General features: G+C 41.8%; 1 protein-coding gene across 9 annotated transcripts in view; it reads right to left on the bottom strand.

Annotated features, from left to right (window-relative positions):
* STARD13 (StAR related lipid transfer domain containing 13) overlaps positions 1 to 23,409 on the bottom strand; it is a 309,280-nt gene that overhangs the window by 12,407 nt on the left and 273,464 nt on the right. For all 9 annotated transcript variants that reach the window (XM_075084943.1, XM_075084952.1, XM_075084931.1 and 6 more), the window contains 5 exons: positions 16,883 to 16,946; positions 10,279 to 11,657; positions 8,678 to 8,851; positions 6,451 to 6,610; positions 2,197 to 2,395 (listed from right to left, as the gene is read on the bottom strand). In XM_075084943.1, the coding sequence (XP_074941044.1) occupies positions 2,197 to 2,395; positions 6,451 to 6,610; positions 8,678 to 8,851; positions 10,279 to 11,657; positions 16,883 to 16,946 (1,976 nt within the window). The remainder of the gene's footprint in view (positions 1 to 2,196; positions 2,396 to 6,450; positions 6,611 to 8,677; positions 8,852 to 10,278; positions 11,658 to 16,882; positions 16,947 to 23,409) is intronic.

Genomic DNA, 23,409 nt, shown 5'->3' on the forward strand with positions numbered 1-23,409 from the left:
CTTATAGACAACTACACTAATCATCTCATTCCCAATCCCTTGCATTACAGCAAACCAAGCCATTCTGGATATAGGAAAAAGATCTCGGATATACGAAGATGATCTTCAGTGAGTCCCAGAAAATCAGAAATCCCTTGCTAATACACTAAGAGAGAAAAAATCCTTCCTAACTTCACATTAATGATTTGTTAAACAGGATGAAGGGGAAGAAAAACTCCCAGCTACAGATTTATTTAATTGCAGACATTATGAAATACAGTTGGTATCCCAGCAATTTGCAACATTTTTCTTTCTGTGAAAGGAGTTTTGTCAGTACTGTCTAAAACAGAAAAATATATTTGTTGTTGGTCACATGGAAAAAAGCCCGCTGCTACTCATTCTTAACCCAAACATTAGCCTCCAGTGTCTACAGAGCCCATCTTTTCCTGTTCCCACCTTGGTTTAAACAGGCCCACCTGCAAGTCTTTCAGAAATGCTTTAAAGTACTGGTGAAGCTCAAGAAAATCTTTCCTAGCATATTTTTTCCCCTCCAGTCAGCGTTGAGTTTTTCAGACTTCCCACTGCAGTACCACGCAGGGTTACAGAGTCAGCCCGTGCCCCTTTTTTACAGCATTTTTTTTGTTGGCTGGTAGCAATGTTTCACTGTTCAGCCTTCTGGCTGTTGTGAATGCTAATGCCAGGCTCCCAGCTCGGAGATGGGGATTCCTTCTGGCTACAGACCTCATAATGCCAATGACATTGAGATCTGCCATGTCTCTCTCCCTTTGGCAAGGGGGTAGTTTATTTGCAGTCTCTCCAATGGCGAGATAGGACATTCCCAATTCTCATCAAGTGATAGTTTAAAGGCAATTTGTTTCCAAGGACACGTAGAACATGTCTTTCTAGTGGATAATCTCCTCGGCCACTTCACTATTGAAACAATTGTGATTGCCATTTTATCTAAACCAAGACTTTGCGTTGCTTTTTTGAACAAGCACGCTGATGTGTGCGTAGGCAGACAAGACCTGTATCTTGTAAGCAGGAAAGGAGAGGGGGAAATGATGGTCCAGGGCTAGGCACCAACTGTTTCAGTTCACTTATGTCCCAAGACATCATGTATGACCAAATCCACTAAATTTATTTGTGATGCTGTCTCTCACATGCAGGATCACAGCATTTCTCTACCAGCTACAGACACTGCGACGTTAAACACATCAGTGACTATGCACCACAGAGAGATTTTTACAGTAAAAGGAGGCACAGAAGTGACTTAGATTCTTTAGCACTGGTTTTATACAGTGTTTAAAAATGGCTTTCTATTGTTTTGGCAGCTGAAGTGTCTGCAAATGAAAAGACTAGACACACAGACACGCTTCTCTCTAGCGCTTCCGGTTATTTGGCTTATGCTGGCTGGGTATGCTTTTCTGTATCTGCCAGAGTACCGGCTGACTGGCCTTCATAATGGACATTCTCAGGAAAAAACTCTAATTCCTCTGGCTTTTCAGTGTTTTCCTCATTGTTTATTTCTCCCTCAGTCTGGAGAAGAGATACACAGTAAATTCCTGATTTACAGGGATTTTCATCATTCTGATGAATTCGAGCCTCAGGTTTTGCTGAAGTATAAGCAGTATACTGAAATGAAAAGAAGAAATCCTCTGTTTTTCTCTTTGTCTATGAGATCTTTACATATAAGCTGAAGATGTAAATGAAGGCAGCTTGTTGCTTGCATGTACATTTTATTGACTATAGTGAAAAGGCAAATAATTAAAAGTCATAGCAACGAAAGGGACTGCACAGGCTTATGTTCTCATGGTCAAATACCACTTCTCCATGCCCAGAAGACTCACTTGCATCGAGATGTCTGCATGAAATGGGCCCACAGTTTAAAGAAATCTGACAAAAATGTGAGTCTTCACACTTCTTGTGTCCATTATAACTTGTCCTTTTGGCTTCTTTCTGATTGTGTGGCTGATATTTTCAAAGCTTCTCAAGATTTGAACACTGTCTTTCCATCATATTTGTTAGTATTTTGACACTGAAATCTTTAGGCAGTTCTAAAAATCTCTCAGTGAAAGATTTGGAGGGCAGAGAGGTTCTTTTATACATCTCAAAGGTGAGTAGAAAGAATCCAACCCAGTGTTAACATACCAAAATTATCCACAATATATTATATATTATTGTATAATTGTTTATAATAATAAAAATATTGCAACTTACATTGGTAGATGTGTAGAAAAGTCTCTCCTAGCTTACTTGTGAGCAGAGGTTCTGGCAAATCCCTGAAAAACTGCTTTACCATGTCTGCCACATCATATGCTGACTGGTCTTCATAGTTGACGTTGTCTGGGGAGCTCTCATTCATCTGACGTAGGGCCTGGATTCGGGATTTCACTCCAGATTTTCGAAACAGACCCACCTAAAAAAAGCACCGTGTTGAACTGAGTTTAAAAATAACGTTATTTAAAGTGTGTATGTATGTATAGTTACACCTATATAAATCTATTATAGGGAACTTAGATCGTGACCAAAGCTTGGGCTGCTTATTTTTCTCTAGGCAAGAACAAGAGAAATGTGCAAATGTAATGGTAATGACTTCCCACTGTATTGTAGGTAAGTGCATGCTCCCATGGCAGGACTGTAAGAGTTAATAATGCTGCTGCTCAGTGTCCCATCCTAGAGGGAAAGTTCAGAGTGCATGTGATATCCCTGCTGCCTGAAGAGTTTAAGCAAGATGCTCAGCTGATATAAATCAGCAGTGGCTTGCTTGGCTTGGGTAGCTGTCTGTTGATTTACTCCAGCTGAGAATCTGGTTCCTTATGTTTATTTGGGTATAAATTTTGAAGACTAACAACAAAGTATTATGCTCAGCTAAGTAATAAATGCTGTGGCAAAAGATTAGTACATCCTGGTAGAGCTTTAAAATCAAGACCAAATCTATTTTTCCCCCTTTCTGCTCTCTGCTTCCAACAGTTCCCCCAAATCCCACTAAAAACCCCAGTTCAAAAGCAGGGACCACAGAGGGATTACTTCTGCAGTGTCACCAAGATACATTTTTATCATTTTTGCTCTCTCTTCTAAAGGAAGCAGTAATTCTTCAAATGATGCCTTCATGGCAGTGCTGCCCTTTTACGTCCTTCTTGCCAGTGGAATTCCCCCGGGGGTGAATTCCTGAGCCTTAACCACATTATTTATTCCCAAGTGCATTTACAGTGTTTCATTTGGGAAGTGTTAGCACTGTCTTCCTTCAGATTTGCAGGGGAAAAGGTGAAATATTGAGAAAGACCTATGTAAAAGCTGCATTTCAGGTTGGTAGCTATAAACTTCTGCTCCTCCATGCCCACTCTCTTGCTGGTGGTCTGTTCAGCTTCCTGTGTGGCATAGTCCACCAATAAAAATGTATAAAGGCAAGGAAATAACGCCTTTTGGCCTTCCTCCACTCACTTCTGCCAGCACAGAGTTCACGGAGGCCCCTGCTTTCCCTAGAACACGTCCCATGTTCAGGAACGTGGTATTTAGGACTTCCATTAACTCACACATTAATGACACTAATTACATTCTATGCAGCTCTGTGAGGGCATGTATTTATTTATACGGAGATGAACTGCTACCCCAGACTGACTGTGAGCAGCTCTTCTGCTATGTCTTCTTAGTGATGAATTTAGCGTTCCTCATGTGCTGTATTTATGTGCAGGAAGTAAAAAACTAGAGTGTGCCCTGCATACATCCCAGTGCACTGTATTTCTCTTCACAGGTGAAGCTCTGTTCTTCATTCAGACAAGAAAATACAAGAAAGAGCATCTGACTCCTGTCATCTGGTTTTCCCTTTCCCTTTGACGACGACTTCCTAAATGCCATTTCCTCTTAGAAATGTGTGCTGAAGATGCAGAAGGACCTGTGCCAATTCTGTTGAAAAAAGACAGATTTGGCGTGTGGTAGATAAATGTGAGAGCAGAGGCTCAGTTCTCTGCTTTTGAGGGATAGTGTCCTTGCTGGTATTAAGAACCTTTAAAAACTTCCAGCAAAGTCTGATTTGAGAGGTCAGACTTCAAATCTCACCTGTACGATCTCCTGCTGCACATCATTCTGCTACCCTTGATCTCTGTTTTTGTTTACTGATAGTTACCCAAACTCCTATTTCCCTTTTTCTTGGAAAAAGTCATAATTAATCAAAAGAGGACAGTTCTTCACTTGATAGAAAAATGTTTTAGGCTCTGTTCTGCAATATTACAGACTCATTCTGTAAATAAAATGGGACTATAAATCCAGTGATTTATCAGAGGTTAGTCTGGCCCAATCTCTTTATTACCCTCATGCTCTGGATCATCTGCCCTGCAAGTAGCCATATTATGCATGACAGAAATAAGATACAGCTGACAAAGGCGAAGAATTTTCTATTTCACAAGTTGAAGCTGAATAATATATCCTACAAATAATGGTAAGGCTTCTCATACCACCTTAGACATTTCAGTGCCAGGAGACAGACTTTGCAATGATTTAGAGCAACCTCAACTTTACCAACTGTGTGCAGTAGAAGCTCTCATGCCTGTCCAGGACTCTAGACTGCCTTCTGCAGTGCATGGAAAAGACACATAAGCAAGATGCTGGGGGAGACTGGAGGCTGCTCAGACCTCTGGCTGGGCATTAGGAGACTTTGAATTAAATGGGAACAAAGGGAGTGACTGTAAAGCAGAGAAGCTGAATTGCCTGGAGGGTTTTGGCCTAGAAAGATTTTTGGTAGAAAGAAATTTTAAATGGTCCCAAACTGTACTTCTCCTCCTTCATTTTCTATTCAATAGTTTCCCAATTTCACTCTGAGTGGAAACTCAAGACGAGTTGAAATGGCACTTCACATAGTTCTGATGCTTCCCAGCAAGTAAACCCTCCCTCTTTGAGCAGATATTTGTCTGAGACTGCCCACGGACACTCCTTTTGACCACCTCAAATCTCTCAAGGTATTTTTCTTTCTCTTTGGTTTTATCTTCTCTGTTACTTTCTCCCCCATTTATGCCCCCTCTCTTTTCTTTCTTCCTATTGCTCTGCCACTTAGCTGACCAGCCCATCCCTATCCCCACATCTCCTGTTCCTCATAGTTGGGCAAGTGTCTCCTCCTCCAATTCCATCACTGATTCCAGGCTTGCTGCATCACTTTTCTTTCTACACTGGGTTTCCCCACTCAGTACGCAAATCCAGATTACCACAGCGATAACCAGGCATGTCAGCTACTGAATGTATTGCTTCTAGTTGTCTCTATGCATCTTCCCTTCCATCCCCTGTTAATACATTTCCAACTGGCTATTCCTCCCACCCCTCAACTCCTGTGCTACATATGGTAGGCAGAACTCATCTCACCTCGCTTTTGACACCCAGGAGGTAGATGTTAAGTCTGACCACTATGGGATTCCTTCACAGTCAACAGAGAGAAAGGACAGGAAGGGCCTGTGTCTCTGGCTGTAAAGGGAAATGGCTGTGATTCACAGCTAAGCATTTAATTTTTAGACTTCCATTTTGGGGAGGATGGCTGTCACCCAACAAAACAACCTGAACAGCAACCAGAATGGTGATCAGAAAACAGAAAGATTCAGAGCTGACCATTTCCACCCTTTTTGTGTGCTCAGAGCTAGGAAAGCAGCAAAGTCTGTGAAGTAAAATGCTGGTTGCTCCTTTTGAACTTACAACTACCTAAAAGCAGTTATGGAAGAGGTCATATGACACAAGGTCCATAGTAGTAGAGGACTGAACTCAAACAGCCAGGGGGTTTCTCCCAGTTCTATGTTCATGGAGATACATATCCTCATCCTTAGGGAAAGAACAGTAAAAATATGATTGGTATGTCCCTGCTCTGTAGCTAAAGGCAATCAAGAAGTCTGAAATACTTGGAGCGTGAGGGTCTCCCAGCTGGCTTGCTGCAGCTAAGAACACTATAAAAGGAAATGTACCGTAATGGCTTTGGCATTGAACCCCTGCTGACCTAACTCTATCTGAATATATCTGACTTTGTCAACAGAATACTTAGAATATTTTGCTGAGTTTGCTCTCTATTCTTGGACTTTTCTTTCTTTACTAAGTAAATAAAACCTTTTGTACGATAACTTGTGAAATGGTGAATGCAGTTAACCCTCAGTGGAAACAGTCAAGCATAAGCAGTGCAGATACAGGTAGAAGCTGGGAGTCCTGAGCTGTGATTCAAGAGGCATGAAGTTCTCATGCCATTCCTTGAGGTATGCTATTGTACACAAATCAGCAGAACTGTTATAGCTTCAGGAATTCAACAGATTAGCTGTATGCAAATCTCAAAATGGTAAATCTTTAGTACTGACACCAGGTATCAAATCACCAGAGGAGATCTGGGCCCAATATGAGATATAACAATCTTCAAGTAATTCTGGTACCGAGTACAAAAAAGTTCACCATTGCTTGCTTAGGGTGGCTTTTCACAAAAAATCCCCTGAGTCCCAGGAGTAAAGGTCATACCTGATCTAGACAATTGCTCCGTAGGTAGCGTAGCGCTTGCTGTATGCTCTGGGGAAGAGGCTGTCCTGTTCTCTGGACGTGAACTATCAGAGGCACACCAAAGACGTTCTTATCCTTGTAGTCAGGGACTTTCATCCTCTTCATGAACTTCGGCACAGACCTGAAAATTAACATGAACAGGCTGCATGAAAATATCAAAGTATTTACACAGTCTCTCTGAGTAACACTGCTGGCAGAAATTGGTAACTGCAGGCACCTCCTTTTTTATAAAGATAGTGAAATAATTCTTCATGCACAGTACACAGACACTTAACAATCTGTATAATTGATGGATTTCTTGAAAACTTTTATAAGTAGAAGGCCTCTGGCTCTAAGATGTAGCATAACAATCTGTTCTGACAAAAAGCTTTTACTAGACAGTTGTCATCCAGCTGAAGCCAACATGGTTTAAAGCATCCAGTAGGGACCCAAAGGAATGGCACAGCAAAGCATAGTGCAGAGGCTATCTGAAAGAAAAGGAGGTTCAGTCCTCTAACATGCTGAATGATTTTTGTACTACCAGTTACATGATTTAGCATTTCTATTGACTAACGATTTACAGTAATAAATGATGGTGGGAAATCTCTATGTGCCGGATTCATCCCTGGTGTTATATGATTGTAAGTGAAGCTGGCAAACTTGTTTTTTTCTGAAATGATGGTGAAAATGAGAACAAACTGGATTCCCTTTGTGGAGTCATAACTGCAGTGGAATTTTTTTTAAAAAAAAAGGTGACTATGACCTGAATATGACAAAGATTTTTCTCATCTGTGTGGGAAGGAGATAAAACTTGGATTAAATGACCTACTGAAGGAGTACAGCATATAACTTCACAGCTATTTAAAGTCCCACTCTTACAAATCCTTAGAGACTGATTATACAAACTGAAGAAATATTAATCAGGAGGGAGAACCTTTGTACAAACAGCAGCATCTAGAATTTGCTGTATTCTGGTCTGCTTATTTGGAGTTGGTTAAGGTGACATTAATTTCAGTACAGATGTTGTCAGCTAGCTGCAGGGAACTGCACCGAAGGAGAACAGCAATCTGGGGGTTTATCTTACTGAATTTTTGCTCTGTAATGGAGATTTAGAAAGAGTTAGCAGTCCTGACTTCCTCTATATAAACTGTGGAGAGAGGCACCTCTGGAGGGTGACCCAAATCCTGAGCCTTGGATAGAATGAACTGCCTTTGGAGTTGCCTGTCTTTTTCCACTGAGCACAGGCAGCGGACCTAACTTGCTCAGATTAGACTTATAACTTTTCAGAGTGGCTGATGTCAGTGAGGTGAATCTCACACGTAGTCCCTTGTATCTATTTTTCCATTTCTAAAGGAAAACTTGTCTTATCTAGCTCACACCTGAAATTAGTGGGATTTCAAAGTGCTTTGAACTTGAACATGGAAATCACAATGTAAATGTCAAGTCATATTATTCTTGGACTCAGTGTCTCTGTGTATTAGGAAAAGTTTCTGTTATCCTTCTGATTATTTCTCAGATACTTATAATCTCTTATCTATGGCCATTTCCATTCCAGTATACTTCAGTATGCATGGCCCATCAGGGTTCGTATAGTATTAAACATGCAGATTTCTGTAGCCAGTTGCTGCAGAAGGAGCCACATTGCCAGCATTCATGTCCATCTGCCCTTCACTCCACGCTCTGAGTGGCCAGGCAGCTGTTACAGCTGCTACAGCTGCAAGCTCCCTCTAACGCAAGCCCAGGACTAGGCTAAAGCTTACTCTTGATCTGCAGACAAAACTCCTGTAACTGTTCTAACCCTTCTTTTAAAGCACAAACAAACCAATATCAAACACATGAAGTATCATCAGCAGCTGTTTCTTTTTGAATCACAAAACAAATTCTGGGGAAGACTTACTGTAAACATTTCCTACTTTTAATCACTCTCTCCTACTCCTGTTTATTTTTCTGGAACTGGAGTGTTGTTAGAGAGGCTGGGGTTGTCTCTCTGTTAGAGCACAGGAATGAAGTCAGATCTCCAGGATCTATTCCTGACTTTGCCACTGAGTCACTAGGCAGCAATGGATTAAAGGGGACAGTTTCAAATTCTACAGTTGAAATAAACTGCTCTTCATAATTGCATTTACTAAATCTACTATCAGAATAACAAAATTAGGAGAAACTATTTTCTTCTAAAAATTTCTCTCTTCCAGTTATCGATGGTACTCACCAGGTCCACCCATGTTTGTTTGACATGGAGTACTTTTCCATGATGGCAGTAAGACGAAGCAGAGAGAATTTCTGCAGTAGATTCAGTTGGGCTGCTGACTGATTGCTGATGTGAAGTGATGCGATGGAGTGGCTCAGGCAATGAGAGATTTGGAAACTATGCCATCGTAATCGCCTTTAACAAAAGAAACAATAGAAAAATCAGACAACTGCTTTAACTGGGCAGAGAAGGTGGTATACTGTGAGATAGTGCTGGCCAATATACAAAACACACATAAACATATACACACGTTATGGCTCATGGTGTGCCAACTGAAAGAAAATATAGCTTGGAGGCAAATAAAACAATTTGCTCAATCACTTTAATTTTGGAAATGCCCAAGCTTTCGTTTTTTCAATGTTAGATTCACAAGTGGGTGTGGGGCCCATCCATGTACTCAGGGGAGCAGCGCAGCCTGCCATGCCCTTTAGCCCACACATTTCCAACAGGATGTGAGAGATACAGATTCAAATGTTCTCTCCCTGACTCAGAATTGGGATTTGATGCCTGGTCCCTTACCTCCCATGAGGCTGGCCTAACCACCAAGGTATCTGGAGATGAGGTTCTCCAAATATCTCTATTATTAAATACTGAAGGATTTTTTTGAGAAGGGAGTGAACCCTGTGTCTCCTTGGCAAGAGCCATAATCACCAAGCTATCGAGCCACTCACATCTTCTCTTTACTCCAATGCACTTTCTCTATATACTGGATACACTGGAAAAAAAACTCATTTCAGTTTCTTGTTTTGCTAAACATGAGCTCTGGCTCAAATCCTAAAAACTTTGGCACTGCTCATTTACTCAGTAGTTTCCTTGAGATCCCTTGCTTGTATTGGTGGTAAGCAAGCATGGGCAGTAGTAAACTACGGCATGGCAGAATCCTCTGTGAGGACATGACAAGACTAACAGAAGATCAGAAAAGACCAGGTATTTTCTCACTGCTTTTGCACATAAAAGCCACCCTACACACAGCAGTATGGATCCACAAAGGCCTTTACCCAGGACCGTGCTCCCTTGGTTCAACAGGAACTCACCCTTCTGACTTAAAACAGGTCTGCAAACTCTTAACAAAATCCTGCTTTTCACTTTTATTAAGAAGTTAATTGTATAACATAATTTCACCCCATCATGTAAGGGACTGAGGCAGAGTAGGGGAATTCTCTCTGAGTACAAAGGCACACGTTTTTAAAGCAGACCAGTGCATAAAAAAAGTGCACAAGGCTACTGACATAAATACTGGGGTGCATAACTTAGAAGACAAACAGAAAATATATCCCACAATATATAAAGGGTCCTACTATGTAATCAATGGATCAAGGGAGAAAAAAATCCCTTAGTGTGCTCTGCTAAACCAGTTCTCCACTGACTCCATGCAAGAATTTCCATAGCAGGATGCCCCTTATCCCAAAGTCCCACCCTTTCCTGGGAAGTCCCCATCCCCATACAGGATGAGTTCAACTGTAATGGTACCCTGTACCTTCTGACTCCCAGGCTGAGAGCCTCTGCTTCGTAATATTGTATTTCACGGTCTATGGATTTGTGTACAAAATTTTGCTACCTACCTGCTTGGCCTTGTGAGTGACGCTCCCACCCCAGAGTCTCTCCTGTCCCTAACACCAGTGGCTTCCGATTCATTCAGGGATGTTCCATCTCTATCCATGTCACTCGGTGTGGTCCGGCCATCAGAGACAGAGTTTCCTTCAAAATCAAGTGTAATCTGTGCAGGTGACTGGAAAGGCAATAACGGAGATTCCCTGACCGACACATCATCGGCTGGCAGACCTGGCAACACATTCTTTGACCAGCCATCTACCACCTCCTGGAGTCCATTGACATGTTGCAAAATGTCATCTAAATGAGGAAAAAGGACATCTTTCTCTAAGTCCAGGAGGTCCCCAGTACTAGCATACAAGTGGGAACCTGGTACATTGTCATAGATACTAATTCTGCTCTCTTTAGGGCAGCAAGCCATCAATCCAGACTCTTTTGGAGTCGAGCAGTTCTGCTTTCCCAAAGAGATGCTGCCTGTCCTCCAGTTTACACTGTTACTGTTGTCTGTAGGTGAGAGGCTTTCAATAGAAAGTGCCTTTGGGAAGGTCCCTGGTTTATGATCCTTGGGAATATGCACAACCAAGTTCTCTTGGGAATGAAATTCATTTTTGCGGTTTTGGTCTACCACTTGCCGTAAGGCCGTTCCTGCCAGAACATCTAGGTCCTCCAGGTACATCCCGCCTCTCTTGTTTGCTTCATGGCATTTGCGTTCCTTCAAACACGGTGTGCTCACCCCACTGCTGCTGTTTTCAGACTGACTGCTGTCACTGCTGGATTTGGCAGAAAAGGAAAGTCCTCTTTTGACTGAATCTTGTCCTAAGTTTTGGAGATCACCATTGACTATCTGTACACAGTGCATGTCTTTCAAGGATTTCGGCTCATACTGGAGAACAGGTCCACTTATTTCTAATGGACCTGTTCTTCCTGAGCCTTTTAGTTTCCCATGGACACCTTTTGCTTTTAGTGTCTCCATGCGTTTTAGAAAGGTTTTTGCTTTGGTTCGTGTTGGTTTCTCATTCTTCAGGTTGTCCTTGGTGGGCAGGGCAGTGTTTATCACAGTGGTGTCTTGCAGCAGTGTGCTTTCTACATCATGCTGGCCAGAGCAGTTGCAGGTCTCCCTGGCAGCGCTGCTGATGCCGGACTGACTCCTGTTGTCACTTCCCCCACTGCTCTCGCTGTGAATAGATGAGACCTCAGGTTCACTCAGATCTGTAAGGACGCTCTCGCTGCTTGTTGTATTTTTCATTTTAATGTCCCCAGAAGATCCATGTCTGTCTGGTCGGTGAAGCAAAGCATCAATGTCGTCCACCCGAGACCATCGTCTGCTGGTTCTTTGGAAAGTCCATTTATTACTGATAGCACAGAGGTCTTCTTCATCTGAATCTTCACTCTGGAAAATAGCAAGTAGCATATGTTAAAAACAGGTGCTTTTACTTGTTATTTGAATTAATATGATTGTGCTGCTCCATGTGAACAACAGGTGGTGAAGTCTCCCTGAACCTAGTTTATGAAAGATTGCTCATCAATCCTTTCATAACAGCCTCTTCCATTTAATTGTAAAGACTGCAGTGAGCATCTTAACAAGTAAGGAATAAAAGCCTGCTTATGAGTCCCATCAGTGCCTCTTGGCTTCTGTGGGGTGGATTCCCTGTGCGCTGAACTGTGTAGGACTGATGCCCATAGTGACTGTTCAGAAGAAAAAGGAGGTTGAAAGGTCCAAGTAGAGGGATCCTTATTTGCAGGGATAGTGTTGATACACATGGTAAAGACTGGGAAGTAGCTGGGTACTACAGCAATAGGAGCCATTTAAGAAACCAAGACAGCAAATACCCAGTGCTGCACTTAGTTTTGCAGTGAGAACTAAGCAAACACCTATAAACTTCACAGACCAGGTATGTCTAACAAGATTCATGTTTCAGGAACGTAATTACAGCTAATAGCCATGATGCTTAAAGTAACAGTAAAAAAATATTTGAAGGTGTCACTTAGGGTGGGTCTGAGCACAGGCAAAGGAAGGCAGAGAAGGCAGACGTGGAGGTGTGGGGAGGAGGAGCAGCCAGGCTCAGTCCTGGATGGGGCAGCATCTACAGCTGAGGTGAGCTTCCCCACAGTGGCAAGCGCTACCTGCATTGCCTTTGCCATCAGAGGCAGCCCAGACTTGACCATCTCCAGCCTGATCCACTGCCTCTGGCTTCCCCCAACCTCTCCTGAGGCAGCAGCAGCCCCACAGCCCTTCCTAGTCTCATTCCTCAGGCTGGGGCATGCAGAGTTGTGCTTGTGTTTGGGTAGCTCCAGGATCTACTCTGCAATGCAGACAACATGCGCCTTGAAACAAATTTGGATAAAAAAGCTCATCCCTATGACATTTTTCTCATCTGTTAGCTCAAACAAAAAAGATGCATCTTCAGCATGAAGCACGCAGTTGGTGTCAAATTTGCTGGTCTCTAAGGATGCGAAGCCCACAGTTGCTAATGAATATCCTTCCCTTGACTTTGAACCATGTTTATACTGCTTTATTCTTGTACATTCGCTTTAAAGCAGAACAAACTAACTTCACCTACATGACGTCCAAACAGCTCTTCACATTCTTGGAAGCAGTACGAAGGCAGTAAAATATGACAGGCTGTCAGACTAAAATGAGGTGCTAAACCAGAAAGACTATTTTGGGACTGGAAAAATTCTCATTTTAAAAGTCTATTATTAGAAGTATTTTTCTATGAAGTTTTGATCATAAAGTTATCTGCCATCTCTGACGAGCTCTCTGCTGGCCTGTCTAACCGAAAATGTAAAACAAATTTTACCAGAATTCCCAAAATCTTAAATAATGCAAAATCTCAGAAGATAGAGATTGGGACCGGTACTGTTCCAGGTCTCACTAATGTCATAAGCTTTTGCCAGTTTATCACTTCAAGTCGGCCAGATGTTTTAGATCATGTCCAAACCATGAAATAAGATATAGCTATGAAATTTTGGGTTTAATCATTCCTCTTTTCTCTGTTAACATGGAGGTGTGCAGTGCTTCTGCAGCTGATGTTAGTTCACAGGAATGAACGGAGATCTGAGTTCTGCTGCTAGCTAGAGAGAAAAATTAAGCAGCTAGTGAAGGGGCAGGAAGGGTGCTAGGAAAGGCTAATACTACCTTGGCCATTTTGTCTGCAGGGAAGAAATGGCATTCCAGACAGCTCTACCTTCATTTCAGCTTGACAGTTGGCTGTATGCATATACAGAACAAAGGACTGCACAGACTTGGGCACTTAAAAATCCATCTGTTGTGGTCTTAGTAGTGCCACAAAGTGGATATTTTAAAAACCGCAAGGGTATGTACTTTTAAATATTTAGTAGTGGTAATTATATCTACAAAGCATACCACTGCTGAGGCGTTGATGGCACCAGCCAATAGGATAAAAATATATTTTTTTTTATTTGTTGTACATCCCAATATGCCAAGGAGACCTTAAAGAAGATTCTTGGCTGACACAAATCCCTGTAGCTGCACTGACATTACTGTATGAACTGACAGGATTTAGCCTGTATTTTCTACAAGCTGGAACTGATTAAACTAGCCAAAGTGGTAGAGCCATTGTGAAAAACACCAAGAGGAGGGCACAGAGAAAGAGACAGAAGTATACATAAATTCAGTAGTGAATATACTTTAAATCATTTTAAGAGGAAAATAAGTTCTAAGATTTGTTTTTTAAAGAAAGTAGAGATGCACAGAAATGGATATTGGTAGTAAACAAGTTTTGCATCTAACCACAACAAAGATAGGATTACGTTCTGCCCAAGAACCGCTCAGAAAATAAAGAGGGGTTTTGGTGTCAAAATTTGCAGCTCACTTGAAAAAAAAGGTTTAGTTTAGTTTTTTTAACTGGTAATGAAACTTGCTTGTGTTTCATCAGAAGAAAAATCAGACAAAATGAAATATCTGGATACTGAAATGCTGCCATGGTGACTCACCCTAAATTTGGCTGATTTGCGAGTCCTGTGACATAATGTGCTTTTCTTTTGATGGAATCAGTGAAAATTCTGGAAGCCACGAACATCCTCAATGACCCACTGTTCTTGTTAGATATCAGAGTGCCCCAACAAATGAGATTGTCCTAAAAAAAATGCAGAGAGCACTTTGCCAACCAACATGTCACCAGCTACAGGGACAGTGGATCAAGAGTAGGTCTGAAAGCAATTATTCTTCTTACACAGGCGGAGCAGACATCTTGGAGCAGTGACTGTATACTTCTACTGACCTCGGGTGAAATCAAGTGCATGGCTTTGGAGCATATTCAAAAGTCCATTTAATACCATTACATTTGGGAAGATGAGAAGGGGCAAGTTTCTTGAGGAGTGACTGATAACATTTGCCAAAGAGAAAGAGGTTTTGAATCACAGATTTGTCACAGTTGATTTAAAATAGTACAGCTTTTTGACTGAGGGTGTACTTGCCTAAGATACAGAGGGATGCTAACAAAAGGCAAAAAGCGGGTTTATCTGTGGTGGAATTCTGCCACATTTTTCCAGCTGGGGGCAGGAATTCTCATAAATTGACAGCTGCAGAAGGCAGTTAATCCAAAGGCTAATCGCTGTCTGTCCAAATCGCTTACGGACATATTTGCAACACATACACGCCGATTTCTGTATGCATCTTGATGAAGCCAAGGGGAAGACAGTAGCCCACAGCATGAACGTATTGGGTGGGAGAGCAGGCGGTGGAGAACACGTACCCCATGCCTGGCTTTCACAGTAACCTTGCCTGGCAGCTTGCTTGGCTGTAGTTTGATGAATCACTCAAGCAGCTGTGCTAGTCCTATGCAAACCTGTTATCCTGAACCTCCAAAGCAAGCTGATTTTGCATTTCATTGTTCGGATCACCATAGAGACTATTAGGAAAGGCAGTATCTACAGCAAAAAAGTTTACTTGGTTCAGTGTTCAATTTCAGACCCAATTTCCAGTTTTTACACTTGCATTTACACTTCCTTCTGCCAGCAGCCTCTCCACCCTCTTCTTCTCTCCCCCACATTCCCTTCTACTTTCACTTGCTCTGTATCTGTCATTCCAAATCTCCTTCATCCCCTCCTTCTCCACATTTTTCTGTGCTCTACTTCTCCCTGGCCTCATGCAGGGATGGACCCAACTACCTTCTGTCCCTTAAAAGGGAACCAAATAGGGCAGTCTCACTTGGTCATCTGCAAGGAGAGCAGCTGAGGGCTTCAATCCATTCAAAACAGGGAGGAGTGGGAGAAAAAACTATTAAAAACAAAGCTAATGAGAAAATCCTCCCTTTTTTTTAACCCAGCATAATCAGGCATTTAAAGAAGAAAGCAAAGAAGCATACAAACCTCACACCAAACCCAAAGTATTTGTTGAAGAGAAGGAGGACAGGAACTAAACAAAATTTCCAGAGGACAGTCAGCTGTTACCTAGATGTTGCTTTTTGTAATTCTGTCTCCTGTGCAGCACTAGTATCTCTGCATGAACACAAGTTCACAAGTGCATGGACACAAACCAGACTCCGCTCCAAGCAAGCCAACAACACAATTAAATCAGTTAGTTTTTGCTGAAGGACCTTCGTCTCTTCCTGTAGCGCCTACCTGCCCAAGTCATAAAGTTATCATGTAGTCAGGGGATTTTACTGTTCCTTCTGTCAAATGTGATGTAGGTGTTTGATGTGGAAAGTGTTGGTGCTTATCAAAGACTAGAAAAATCCATCAGGTCTGAAGCAGTGAAGAGAAGAGGTCGCCGTGGCTCCAGTGAATGGACAAAACGCATGCTAAAGAGGCTATGTACACAGCAGGACACGTGCAGAAGGCAGAATATCTGGACACTAAAAACATCCTTTGTTCAATTTCCCTCAAACAGTGAATAGAGTATGAATAGACTGAATCTGCAAAGACACCAAAAATTCAGCTCTTGGAGGTAATTTTTAAAATGCATTAGACAAACACTCTAAGGGAGGAAAAACAGGCACCAAGGTTTCTCAGACTCAACAACTACAGTTGTACACTGCTGAAGGGCTTGGGGGAATTAGTGACGAGGAAACCAACCTTTCAACAGTTAATGCTGGACATGTTACAAAACTCTCAAAATCAATAGGCAGTTTCTACAGTTCTCACTGAAACCCTTTAAGCTCAAATAATTCCCATGTTACACAGGAACATGTAAGAATGACAGTTTATTTTCATATTCTTAACTGGGGATAACTCAGTACAAGAAATAAAGAAAAGCTATTGTTTTCATCCTAGCAGCTTCCATTTTTTCTGGGCAGGATTTTCCATTGTGTACGCACAGGGCATTGGCAAACAAGCCAGCCTAATGAAACCGTGCTGTCTTTTCACCCGCTAACTTGAATTGCACGTACGTAAAGTTTTAAGTACTGTGTGTGCCCTTTTAACACGCAATATTGTTCCCGCTGTATTAGTCACAGTTTTTTTCTTATTTTATTTATAATTTGAAGATTCAGCAATTCACATTATCATGTTTCCAGATAATGCTGACACACATGTTCAAAGTCAAATACACTTAACTTACTCTTAGGAGTATTACTGACTTAAAAACTAAATTGGGACGCTCTTATCACAAAAACCAGGGCAAACCCAGGACGTTTCGTGGAGTTTCCTTACCTTTTTTCTTTGGAAGTTCACATCGAGTTTCATTGAGGCGCACTTGTTCAGTGTGTTCAGTCGTCTACAGGGCAAAGCAAATTCAAAAGATTAGCAGCATCTGATTAAAGGGCATGACTTTTCGTAAGTTCAAAAGCTTTTCTCTTATCTGCCTGTAGGGTGCTAACTGCATAGAACAGGCTTCAGAAATTATACTCGTCGTATTCCAGGCTATAACACCACTGCATTAAAAGGGAATCACATTACTTGATAGCCAGGTTTTATATATTGCTTTTTAATTCACAGACATTTAAGTACTTAGCAAAGGAAATGGGTATAAACAAACACCTCTGATAGATGGGGAAATGACAGGAGATGAAGGAGGTAAGTTGCCTTCTGCAGGACCACATAACATAATTGGTCTAAAACAATTTAAGGTTAAGGGTAGGGGATGTCAAAGCACTTGTGAAAGACAAAAGAAAAAGATGCAGTTTCTCACTTCAGGCAGTTAGCACCTCTTTTAAAAAGTTGACATAAAGAAAAACTTTTAGCAATTAGTTAAATGTTCCCCCATAGCTAATAGTTCCTTTCCCACACCTGTGGATCTTATAGACAGGTTAACACCCAAATGTAACAAATGTAACATCTTTAAATAAATATTTTTAATTATTTTTGACCGTGTTTGTAATGATGTTATCAGGGACTCTGTAAGGCTTCTGCTCCTTAAATCCAATGCTAGCCCATGACAATAGTGGGTTGAAATGACAATCTGATAAAGATGGAAAGTGAACATGCGTGTGTGTCCATGTGCAGAGACAGGACAAGAAAACATGCTCATTCAATAGGCAACCTAACATGCTAATCATAACTGATTAGTTTTTATTTATATTTAAATGTCCTGACTCATGAAACCACCCATCTTTTAAAAGCAAAGGCTGAGGGTTAAATATGTTCAACTTTGAACATTTTCTAGATCTAGGGCTGAATTTCAAAATAAAGGCAGAGTGAGAGCACCATTTGCCCGCAACACTCTTCTGTAGGCCGCCTGCATCTCCTGTGTCTTTGCAGCAAGAGTTGCCCCTGTTGCTCCTGGGTCTCAGAAAGAGGCTACAAATCTCCAGAACTGATAACATTTGAAATGTATGAGATAAGTTACAAGGACACATGAAAGAAAGTATCACATCAATAATATAATCTCTCACATAGGATAAGAACATTATAGCATTAACATATTCCTCCAAGGGACTTCTAATACTAGAAATCCTTTCAGGTTGCCACCACTAATAAAGAACCAGCCCACCAAATGTGGATCCTCCTTAAAAAAAATTCCCTCACAAAATATCACCTACTCATTCGTAGATAAAACACTCATCCCTAACTCAAGCCAATAAACCTGTTATGCCATATCAGAAAAGTCCTGTGTTCATCATATTAATGTGAGTATAATGCATGCACAAGCACATCCAGCATGCATGATAGTAACATTCTTGTAATAAATTTCAGGATTTGTGGCTCTGCAGATATATCTTCAGCCTTCTGCCCACAAATCCCCCTCCTCGGGGATTACATGTATTATTGCAAAGCTCATCTTTTGCCCAAACATGGAATTTCTCAACCCAAAGTTGCTTTTTCTTGGGGTCCTGTGGCTGAATAATGTTCAGCGCTTCTTCTGAGTGCAAAATGTTTACATTTGCCTATTGACACCAATTTCAAATATACAGAGGCACAGACACATTTTTCAAAGGACCCCAGCCCAACTTTCTATCTGTAGAGACAGCCTCCTCCAAGAGGTGAACTGGAGGCTCAGATCAGAGTCCCTGCACCCCTGCATTAGCTTAGCTGGTCTATGCTGAAGGTACAAGTTTGTAGCCAAATTTCCACACTGACATGCCACTGTGTGCCACCTGAGTGCTCATAGCTGTGTATCTGAATCAAGCTGCCACCATATCCTCACATGGTTACGTAGTGAGCTGTCAGACCAGCGATGGTGAAAGGCTCCCTGCTTCCTTGACCTAAATGTGTCCTGCAAGGCTGACCAGGAGATCTTTCAAGCTGCTCATCGACTCTGAAAACCAAGCCATCGACTCCACTTCCCTTGCCTCCATGAAAGCAGGCACTGAAGAAACTCTCTTGAGAAAGAGGTCTTTGGCACAGCCCCCTGTCTCCACAACAGACCCTGGCAGGTGATCTCTGCAACTGCTTCCTCAATAGTTTATGAAATCCCTCTGTACTTACTGCCTATTTGCACTTGTTCAGAGATGTAGAAGAAAACATTTTAAATACTGGGACCCAGTGCTTGTTCCACTCACTATAGTGTAGCTTGCCCTCTAAAATCCAAGGAGCAAGGCACGTGCTTCAGGAGCGGAAAGATGAGGAAGAGACAGCCCATGACATACCCTTCGCTCTGTCTACACCCAGGTACCTCTGCACGTGCCCAGCCCACAGCAGAAAGTGTTGGGGCATTTCTATTGAAAAGGGCTGCTTCTTCAGCACGGAAGGGTACAGAAAGCACGTGGTCAAACCAACAAGACCATCCAAAGCCATTGCTTCCCCGCTAACAGCATTCAAGAGCAAGATCATTTCAGCAGGGACTGAGAGGTCAGCTCTACAAAAGTGAATATCATTACTTAAACTGGAGGCTTGGAAAGCCACACCATTGTCCTGCTTGCTTTCTAACCTGGCTTTGCTATGCAGAACTCACTCCATCAAAAACAAAACTACTTTTTACTGGGTGCAAGGCGCTCAACTTCAGGTTTTAAATTCACCCATCTCCGAAACATTGGCATGCTTTCTGGGGTTTTTCCAGTGCTGTGGAAAGATTTGCCAGTGGAATTAGAGAACTAATGATCATATTTGTGAGCTTGCCTGGTACTAACAACTCCAATCAAAGCCAGTCTGTTTCAACTTCTTATGCCTTGTTGATGTGCCAGCAGTGGCAGAAAGCTTTTCTCATCTGCTTAAAGTCGCTAGATGACTGACAGCCAATCCCTCAACAAATCTTTAAAAAAAAAACAAGAAATAAAATCTCTGGCTACAAAAGGCTGTCACTAATGTTCCAGCTGAAGTGAGAGAAGTACTACACTTTCATGTCAGTGCTTGAAAAGATGGGAAAAGACTACCTTTTTGTAACTTCAACAAAACACAAACTCGACACTTGAGAAAAGCAGAAAAAAACCTCACATTAAATAAAAACAAGAGAGGCGGCTATATAAAAAACATCTAGGATGCATCTGGATGGTTGTCTGGAAAGCTCTGCAGTGTTCAGGGGAAGCTTGCAAAATATTTACTACAGCAAGTGCTTCACTGATGTTTATTTTATTTCTTCTCCAGGCCATCACAGGTAAACACTACCTCTAAGGTTTAACACTTATCTCTATGGTGAAACATCAGGTCTATGTTAAAAGTGTCCCTTGAAACCATACTTAACAACAGCGGAGTGATTTAGGTGCCCAAACAGAGGTGTCTTGTGGTATTTTTAGATCCAAATATCAAAGTATCAAGCCTGTCATTCAGCTGCTGCAGGTCCTTTTAGTCCAGCCAGCCCCATGGAGAAGTCTGAGATATCTTGGGAGATCTAAGATGGCATTAGACACAGGTATTTAGGGCTCTGAATCCCAACCCCAGTGCCATACTTGTAAACCCTTACGATGGAAGTTTTTCAGAAGCAGGAAATCTCTGACTTTCCCATCCTGTACAGCACTAAGCAGTGTTTATAAATAAATACAAGCTTGTAGCAATGCAGGATGTGATCAGCTGGAAAACCTCATGGGCGACCTGTTGTCCTGCCTGAAGAGCCATCCAGATAATAGCAAGACAACTTTGAAGTGACTTGGAGCTCCATGCATTCCCCTGGACCTGTTCTGCAGCTGCTTCTAAGCAGCTGGTGGGGAATGCAGCCAGGGGCACAAACCAGTTTTGCAGGAGACACCATGGGGAGGGACAGCACAGTGTTTCCTACCTCTGCAGATCTGCAGATGTCCTCTCTTATGGATCATGACAAAGCAAACACATTTTATGATTTCTTAAATTCCTCTCTGAGGGAAACACTGCACCATTTCTTTGCTTTATCACTACTCCTAGCCAAGTTTAGGTGCTGCATACATATGCCTTTTGCTGGCTTCTTCTGGTGCTGTGGGATTTGGGAAGAGGATATCCAGCTGCTCATGCTGGGCTCTGCTGAGGACTCAACACTGAATAAGGGTCCTCCCAGTACTGGCAGGGGTGGAGTGTGAAGCTAGCACTGACACATCCCTGTTCCACCAGTTTTGTGTGTGAAAAGGATATACTGTTTTCCAGTCCCATCCCTTTTTGTCATGGCTGCAACTGAGCGAATTACCTTATAGGCTACATGCTCACATGAAGTGAGTCAACTCTCCTTGAGGTCAATGGGAGCCATTCTGCTGACTTCAGAGCTAGGCCTTCTGTACTCCACGTGGAGAGGTGGGCTTATTGCTTAACAGCACCTACAGCAATATAACTCAGCAGACAGTACTGACTATACAATCACCACTTCAAAACTCTAATGGTAGGATGTCCCATGTACAGCGACCTTTGGATTATTTACAAGCTACTTAAGAGACACTAGCTATTGAAAAAGAGGTTGCTGGCTGCTTGGCATAGTTCAAATTTTAAGAGCTTGGTTTAGGGGCCTATGTATCAGACTCTTACATACTCGTTCTTTATATTCTTAGTCACTGTCTTTACATGAATTTACGCGAAAGTGCGACATGGCTTGGCTTTTCCTTCTCACCTTCTTATCACAGCAGCCACAAAAGTTCCCAGAACAGAGTTGGTTGCTGCTATTTTGGAAATGACACAGAGGTCCAGCTATAAAATTTTCATGCCTAATTATTATTTTGGCAGGCTGACAGCATTTGCCTGCAGACTGCATGGCAATTTTCTATTGTTCGTTACTCAATAAAATCTGAGTGGAATCTCTTGATAAATATGCCTCTAACCCAAAGGCTGCAAATTTGGTCTTTACTCTGCCAAATTATCAGATGATATTGTAAACAGCAGGACTGTTAGAATATCTCAAAAAGGTCACTGAAACCTTTTACAACAGGGAGTCTTAGGCTTTCTGACTAAAATACTACCAGCTGCCTTTAAAAAAGAAAAGGTTCCTCTGCATTTGTACCTCATGTTGTCTTCTTTACTGCAATGCCATAAAGAAAGCTGATTATAAAATGAGGTTGAGAGTCTGATTTCAATCCACAAGAGCAGAGAAATTCAGTGTTTATGCTAGAATCATTACCATTCAGAGCTAAAACTCTGCTCAAACTGATTATCCACTCTGGCATTCCAGCTTTAAAATCCTCCAAATAAAAATGAGAACCCCATTTTGTTCAGTACTATGGGCTGAATGCAATATTAGTCAGTGTGAAGGCTTAGTCAAGCATAGCTTCGAGGGCAGTTTTGGGTGTTTGAAGAATGGAAGTTTGGTTCCCAACCTGGGAATCGGTGCATACAGAAATAGCAACCAACCATTTATTAACATACAACTCTCTCTTTCATAAAAGTGCATCACAGCCTGTGGCTCTTGTATGATATACTGGCATGCACCTTGTAGTAACGCCACCACAGAGCAAAGGAAGAGTGGAAAACCAGCCACAGTGGTCAGTCAAGCTATGAGGATTTCCAGTGCACCGGAAAACTTGGAAGATGTTGGTTTGATAGCTAATATAGTAACAAAGCTGGTACTAGGGGCAGCGGCTGGCACTCTTTACTGATGAACCTGAATCTTGACATTTGGCAAAATCGCTCTTTAGAGGTTGTTCGCAGCTAAAGGTTTGGAGCTGCTGAGTTACAGCAAACTAAGTATCTGCAATCTGAAAACATAACCTGTACATAATACTTGTATTTCTACTTGACTAGTATATGAGGGTTGTTCCTTTTTTTAGATCTAAACTGTTTAAAAGCTCCCAACAAAAATTAAAGGTGTTTTCTTCTGAATAAAATAATTACAAAAAAATTTACTAGACAGTTATAAACCCCTTTGTCTTTGAATAAAATAGTTTGGAAGGATCTGGGTCCATGCTTATATAACATAGGTCTCAGCAGTATCACTCAATTTAGGCTAATATAAAGCATCCTGTCTTATAAGTGCATCTCTCCAGCTGCTAGTTTATTTTCCAAAACCTCATCTTTTAATAAAAGAGGAAAAAAAACCCCAGTCTTTAGCTGTTCAGCTCACAAAGAAATACTCATAAATAGATCATCCTAGTGTAACTATTCTAAGTGTATCTGTGAGTCTACGGAGAGGCCAGAGGAGCAAGAGGTGAGCTGTTCCCATTTCGCTGTGTAGGTGCTGGGATACCTGGTGACCATAACTGAAATACAACCATTGCTAATTACTTCAGAGAAGAAAGACTAGGGAGAGTCACAGAGCTATGCAATGACTGCACCTCAGTGTTTGCTCTCAGGAGAAAGGGACAGAGACAGACATCATACTTGCACTTTTGGATGGTCTTTCAACTTTGTGGGAAGGGGCAGAAGGGAAGAGATCTCAACCTCCTACCACTTCCCAGTTCCCAAACTACAGCAACATG

This window comes from Phalacrocorax aristotelis, chromosome 1 (genome assembly GCF_949628215.1).
Source record: "Phalacrocorax aristotelis chromosome 1, bGulAri2.1, whole genome shotgun sequence".
In the NCBI taxonomy this organism is placed as follows: domain Eukaryota; kingdom Metazoa; phylum Chordata; class Aves; order Suliformes; family Phalacrocoracidae; genus Phalacrocorax; species Phalacrocorax aristotelis.